General features: G+C 51.5%; 1 protein-coding gene across 1 annotated transcript; it reads left to right on the top strand.

The window, feature by feature from the left end:
- Nucleotides 1–321: 321 nt before the first annotated feature.
- Nucleotides 322–6,330, top strand: LOC119435124 (uncharacterized). The gene is made up of 3 exons (XM_037702062.1): nt 322–393; nt 577–627; nt 4,378–6,330. The coding sequence occupies exons 1-3, from the start codon at nt 322–324 to the stop codon at nt 6,328–6,330; spliced, it is 2,076 nt and encodes a 691-aa protein (XP_037557990.1).
- Nucleotides 6,331–6,894: the final 564 nt, after the last annotated feature.

The following is a 6,894-nucleotide window of genomic DNA, read 5'->3' as shown; positions in this document are numbered from 1 at the left end:
ATTGGCTGTATATAGCATCAGACGTTCGCTTAATAATTAAATTAACCAGCATGGTGTCACGTGCGCATAGGCAAGCTTCAACAGATACGACTCAATGAAAGCGAGAATTCTCAGTAACAACGCTGGCATGATGAAGAGCAGCGGCAGGGGGAAGCGAACGCTTCTTGCAATATTTTATCGAACTTGGACTTGATGCTGAACATGACGTCGACTGTGACGTTGAGAAATTCTCATGGAGTGTCCATGCATTCGCTATCGCAATATTATCGAAGTGCCTGTGACTATTTGTTAATTGCTGCTGTCATTTTCCGACTCAGGTCGATGGCCGCGTCTCCACGTAAGGCCTCCAGGCCGACTTCGACCTTGACTCCATCAAGCCCGATGAGTCCACGGGTACGTACTGTGTATACGAGCAAACGGTCTCCATCGGAGGTATGAGCAAAGGGGGTAGTTGTTTTTAGCATTTTTACTATATTTTAGCACTGTAAACTATGCGTTTGCCGACCGCGCCACGTTCGCTTCATGCATTCATCTTGTTCGGTTTGAATAAACAAGTCTGCTCTCATCGCTTCACAGTGCCCTACAGAACCTGGCAAGGTGTCTTCATCCGGAAAATTCAGCTATCTGGTGAGTCTGACACGTTTTTTTTTTCTATGTGTATAAGCAAACAGATATATGACTGAGTAATAGATCGACAAGAAATACTAGCTGCAGTTCCTAAAAAGGAGTTGGGGCATTTTTCCGAGCTTCCTATTATACTAATCACAAACTAGCGGCAGTAAGTAAACATGGTGGACAACCGGACGTTCTTGCATGCAAGAAGTGTTGCCAGTGTCGGGAAACCTTGGGTCTGATTGCAAGAAATGTATGCAGCATATTGACGTGACATTTGGACTGGACATTCTCTTTAGCGTGAAAAAAAAAGGTCCAAGCCCTTTAAGCACTATAAAAAAAGCTACAGAAATTCACAGAATTGTCTACTAATGCGTAAGCACTGTTTAGCTCTGCTGTGACTTCGCTTTTGCTTACTATCGCTTATTTGCTTTTCCTAGCTGATGCGCATACTACCCATGGCCTTTATGGTGTCAAAGAATGCTCAGGCTTCGGTAGACAATTGTCAGATTTTCTCACCGCATCTGGCCCCTTCAAAGCGATCAAACAAATTGAGCCAGAACGCTGGGCAGAAAAAGAGAGTGTGGTTGTGAAGAGCAAGAGGCGCTATGTTCTGCAGCCCTTTAGGGAGCACGACTGAGCGCCTTGCGGAAGGGGCGGGGGATGTAAAGAACAAAAGAGAACAAAAAGAGGGTGAAGGTCGATCGATTCCACAGCCCTTGACCGTCAGGGGTAGCCAGGCGGCGCATTCACAATTTGCACGACAGCCCCGTGTCCTCCAGGAATGTGCGAAGGTGCCTCAAGGCGGAGTCGTGGTGCAGACCGGGAAGGAACAGCTGCGATGCTGAGTCCGTAGGGAGTCCTAGGCGTCGGTATGACGTGTCACGTGTAGAGTGAAGCCCTTTCTTTGGAGAAGGCGGGGCAGAAGCGCACCTCGACGGAGCAGAGCGGGTGAAAGGGGATTCCAGCTGCCACAGTAGCGCGAGAGGTGTTGCGTAAGTGGAGAGTGAATTGCCGCGTTGCCATGTAGCCCTCGCTGTCACTCTCGCAAGCCTGTCTTATGAGCGCGTTCCTTGACCGCACAAGCACTCACCTGTTAGGGAGCAGCAAGATCACCTGTGTTCTAACTATGCCTCCCTCGGTAATGCCCAATGAAAACGCGCCATGCTTCTCAACGAGGGAGCGTCCTTCCGTTACTCGAAAGAAATGTTCAGTGAGAAGTGCGTTCAATTCAGCAGGAAATGCGCAGAGGGGTTCGCAAACCTTCGCATTAAAAGGGTTGGAGAGAGCACGGGCCCTTAGGGATGTCAGCAGGTGAGTAACATGGGTGGGGATAACGTGGTGCCAAGTCCGAACTGGGCGTGTAGGGAGCGGAGAAAATAAGAAACGTACGTGTAGAGTCGTAATCCACAACCGGTGTCTTCGAGGGGAGAAGATAGCATCATGAAGTAGGTTATCGAAGGCCTTAACAACGTCCGCAGCGACAAGTGCGTGCACTTGACACCTCGAAGGTTGGAAGAAAGTTTCATGGGGGAGAAAGAGGTCTTGAGTAGACGTGGGGGTGGAAACCAATCTGATAATGCGGAAAGAAGTAGGTGCTGTCGAGAAGATATGCAAGACGTGCGGATGCCATGCATTCCATGGTCTTGCCGACACAGGGAGTGAACTGAAACGCAGATTGGAAAAGGTGGCGGGCTTGCCAGCTTTTGGTATGAGTTTGATGATGGAAGAGAAGTCCATTCATCGGGAATAGTGCCGGTGGTCCAGTGTTCATTTATTTTGTGTAAAAAAAAATTCTTTCTCCGAATCATGCATGTTCTTCAACAGCGAGTAGGTAATGTGGTCCGCACTCGGAGTGGTTCTAGCCTTGTTTTCAGCCACGGATCGTTCCAGCTTGGGTAAGTGAAGGTGCTGCCAAAAACGCTATTAGGGGCCCTATGTATTCAGGGTAAAGGGAACGGAGTGAGGTAAGGATGTACTTATCGGTCACCTGTTGAAAGAGGCGACTGGGACCATGCCCGGAGAGATGCTTATGGGCTGAGCGGAGGGTAGCAGGTTGAGGGCCAAGGAGGGACCGAATGAGCAACCCGGCTGATTTAGTGTGGAGGGAAGAATTGATAGAATCGCATATGCGATTCCACTTAGTTGTGTCAAGAATGGAGCAGTGAATTAGTATGTGTAGCAGTGTTGAGTCACGTTGAGTGATTAGTAGTCGTGAGAGTGTCTGTGTCTAAGCTGGGTGTTGTGCGTTTGGGTACGGATACGACTAAGATGTCTACGGCGTGTCCAGAGACGCATGAGGGTTGGTCCGACGGGGGGTTGGTTTCTGTAATAGTAGGGACCTGGGACCGCGTCCGCCGCAGTGAGTCCACCCACGTATCATAGCTGGGAGTTGACTCCTGGGCTCGCAGGTGGCGAAACAGGTCCCAGTTGGTCTGGGTGATACGTTTTTTTTTTTTTTTTTTTGGCTTTGTGAGTGAGGGTGACTTCAATTGCAGTTATGTGATAGTCGGACAGGAGGGTGTCAGGAAGAGCTTGCCAAGTCTCTGGAGGATTGTGGGCATGGTGAAAGGTGAGGTCAGGCGTTGTATGGCATTGTGTCGCGTGTCCATCTCGTGTGGGTGTACCTGGTGTTTTGATGAGCGTATAAGAGTGCTACATAGTGTGCGTGTGAAGAAGGTGGCCAGAGCACAGAGTTTTTGGGTATCCCCAGATTGAATTTGGGGCATTGAAGGCTCCGCCAAGCATAATGTGACGGTGTTTTGGAAAGGATAGAAGAAAATTGAAGACAGGAGAGAGGATTATCAGTAGAGTTGTAAACATTCAGAAGTGTTACAGGTGGTTGTGGAGGGTCTGGGTAATAGGAAATGGCTGTTACATATTGAAGTAACGTGTAGTAACGTGGAGCTTGTCCGCCGTGGTTTCTCAGTGGCTATGGTGTTGGGCTGCTGAGCACGAGGTCGCGGGATTAAATCCCGGCCACGGCGGCCGCATTTCGATAGGGACGAAATGCGGAAACACCCGTGTACATAGATTTAGGTGCACGTTAAAGAACCCCAGGTGGTTCAAATTTCCGGAGTCCCCCACTACGGCGTGCCTCATAATCAGATCGTGGTTTTGGCACGTAAAACCCCACAATTTTTTTATGTGGAGCTTGAAATGTACTGCGCGTTTTGTTCAGACCATATACTGTACGCACCCCGGTGTGGTATGCGCACAGCTGCTCAGCAGGAGCTCTATAGTGTTTCTGCGCACAACGCTCATGCTAGCAGCGTAAGGCATGGCGGTGCTCTGGCTCCGCTGCACGGCCGATTGAGCGGAGCGTGTTGTGCGTTCACTTGGCTTCGTCATTTTCGCGGCAAACGCACTGCGCGTATCTCGCGTCTATAGACACCTACTCCTTCATGCGGGAGCCTCCCTCGTCAATACTTGGACAGCACAATGACGGCGGGGGCGCCGACGGCGCGAACGAGCCCCAAGTGTCCATATAATGGACACTTAGGGCTCAAGTGGCTCTTACTACAAGTGGACACTTGGGACACAAGTGGTCAAGTGCCCTGTTGGCGCTAAATTTAAGTCACGTCGAAGGCGAAATTTAGCCTGCACGAGAACGGTTTGTACTTGTTTGCGTGTCTAACTAAACACTTGGTATCTGTGAACGCATAGCAGATAAACAACAGTCTCGCATAATGCGCGTTTCACAGTCCTCTCATCAATAAATTATTTAAGAGAGAAGTTCAAGATGTGTCTTTTTTTTTGTCGCAGTCACCCAGGGCCCTCTACGCGCGCCTGATTACTTCGCCTCCAAAGCAGAAGCGTTCGGCGCTCCGTGTCACCACTGTTCTGGCAGCCGTCGCGGCGACTCTGCTCGGCGTTTGCGTCCTGGTGCTCTTTGTCCTCTTCAGCCGGTGGAGTCCCCAGAAGCTCGCACTGTGCACCACCACCGCTTGCAGCGAGTTCGCCAAGCTCATCGCCTATAGTGTAAATCAGTCTGTCGATCCGTGCAGCGACTTCGACGTCTACGTATGTAGCGGCTGGCGGTTCCAACAGAAGCACTCGGTCTACAAGGCAGTGGCCATCAATGCGGTGGACGCGATGACGAAAGTCATTCGCAAGGGCAGGAGCCCCGCCCACCCTGACCAGAGCATGGCGCAGAAGATCAGCCTCTTCTACCGCTCCTGCGACGACGTGTGGCGAGGCGAGCGCGACGAGTTACCAGTGGTCCGCGAGCACCTTCTTCGGGCGGGCGTCGTGTGGCCTCGGATATCCGCGGCACCCGACGTTCTTCGCACACTGCTCGTTTTGAGCATCGAACTCGACTGGGCCGTGGTCTTTCAAGTTTTAACGCACGAGAAAATAGTGTGGATGGACGTGCCTTACTCTTTCAAGTTGGCCATTGGAGAGCGGCAACGGCTCCACGATCTCCATGCGTGGCGGCAGAGTTTCGACTACCTCAAAACGCACTTTGCCGAGGGCGACGCGAAAGGAACAGCTACGTTTGAAGAAGCAATCAATTTTGAGAATAAATTCTTTCGTCCACTCGTCAAGGCCATGACTCCTGTACTGGTGCGTGGACCGGTGTCCATCGTACTAGATGAAGGAAAGTGGAGAGAGCGTCTCGCGGAACTGAACGTCACCTCAGTGGTCAAGTTCCAGGCTTTCAATATAAGGTACGTGAGGACATTCTTATACCTGTGGAACCGGTGGGGCGAAGCCAGCACGCACGCTTTCGTCTCGTGGATGGCAGTGAGGTATACCAGTCTATTCGCCAACCGAGATCTCGTCTTCAACTCCTACGGTACAGCGAACGGAGACACGATAAAATACGAGCAGGGACGCTTTTGTTACGCGCTCGTCTACAGGTTCATCGGGGACTACCTGTTCGTGCCGTACAACGCCCAGGTTTTCTCGCCGGACGTTTCTCGGGACGTGGAGCGCATTCTCGTGGCCATCAGAAGCGAATTCGCTGCTCGCCTTTCCGCGATAGAACCGCACTCTTCCCAAGCATCGACGGGGATTCAGTGGGACTCTCTGGAAACCGTAATGAGCGTCCTGAACCAAACGATTCCCAAGACTGAGGAGTCAAGAAGAGCGGCTAACGCGCTGTTGCCCGATATGAACGTGTCCCTTGCGGGAAACTGGCAGGCCGCGCTCAAAGCGAGGAGACTTCATGGATGGGCCAGCGTGCCGCGCAAGCTCGGCTCCCACGCCATCAACAAGTTGTCTCTCCACTCGTATTGGGACGGCGACATCGTCCTCGCACCGTACGCGCTCTCCTTTCCTCTCTACGATGAGTACTTGGCGGACGCCGTCAAGTACGGAGCGTTCGGGACAGTCGTGGCGTTGACGTTCGCCGAACTGGCCCTGATGCCTTATGCGGCTGCAAACGCAACGGTTGGTGGAACCGTCCGGGACGCCCTGACGTGTGCCCGGAACTCGAGTCGCAGAAATCCGTGGGCGATGCTGGCTGACTTGACGTCCTTGGACGTCGTGACGCATGCGTACGAAGCACGGGGCTCCCATGACACCCTTGCGGGCAACTTCACGGCGACGCAGCTGTTTTTCGTGTCGTGGTGCTTCGTCAAGTGTCGCGGATTCTCGGAACCTCTGGGCAACGAATGCAACGCCGCTGCTCGGAACGTGCCGGCTTTCCGCGAGGCCTTCAGCTGCCCCACTGGAGACCCGCTGAACCCGGAAGAAAAGTGCACAGTCTTTTAGGCAGCAACACTAATAAATAAGCGTCGTTAGTTAAAAATGACTCAACACCGGCCGTTTACGTCACTGTGAACCTCATGTGCGTTTTTTTTTCTCCGTCACCCACTGTCTCCGCCTCTCCGACGCTTTCCTAATATATGGCATTACTCTTAAGTATGTCGCAGCGCTATATGAGGGCAAATAAGTGAGAAATGTCTGTGTCGATGCTACGTACTTTCACGTTCGTGCAACGAGAGTAGAACCGACGCAACTGCAAAAAGCCATTGTGTTCCAATTTGCATGGATATATGAGTACATTCAACCGACTATTGTGGCTACCACGTGAAATATTTTTCTACAAGTGGGAATCTCTCACCAGCTTCTGCCTGTGATTGTGAGACTGCGGTACCGCCGTTCGCCTTGTTTTATTTCATTTCATAAACGCAGCGTGGCATCCCTTTTTATATATATATATATTTCGCGTTGTCTATATTGATCAGCGTGATGCTGCCCTGTGTGTGTTATTCCTTACGTTCGAAGCAATACCGGTTTTTTTTTCTATCGAATACACCGTGTGTCCGCCTCTCT

Source organism: Dermacentor silvarum, unplaced genomic scaffold, assembly GCF_013339745.2.
Source record: "Dermacentor silvarum isolate Dsil-2018 unplaced genomic scaffold, BIME_Dsil_1.4 Seq47, whole genome shotgun sequence".
NCBI classification, from domain to species: Eukaryota; Metazoa; Arthropoda; class Arachnida; order Ixodida; family Ixodidae; genus Dermacentor; species Dermacentor silvarum.
Note: the sequence above shows the minus strand (reverse complement) of the source record. Positions and strands in the feature narration are given on the sequence as shown.

Bases quoted from the DNA above. Each gene is read 5' to 3' on its own strand.
- LOC119435124 (XM_037702062.1), top strand. From the start codon at position 322: ATGGCCGCGTCTCCACGTAAGGCCTCCAGGCCGACTTCGACCTTGACT. The intron at 394-576 runs GTACGTACTGTG...ATCGCTTCACAG, and splicing joins CAAGCCCGATGAGTCCACGG to TGCCCTACAGAACCTGGCAA. The intron at 628-4,377 runs GTGAGTCTGACA...TTTTTGTCGCAG, and splicing joins CCGGAAAATTCAGCTATCTG to TCACCCAGGGCCCTCTACGC.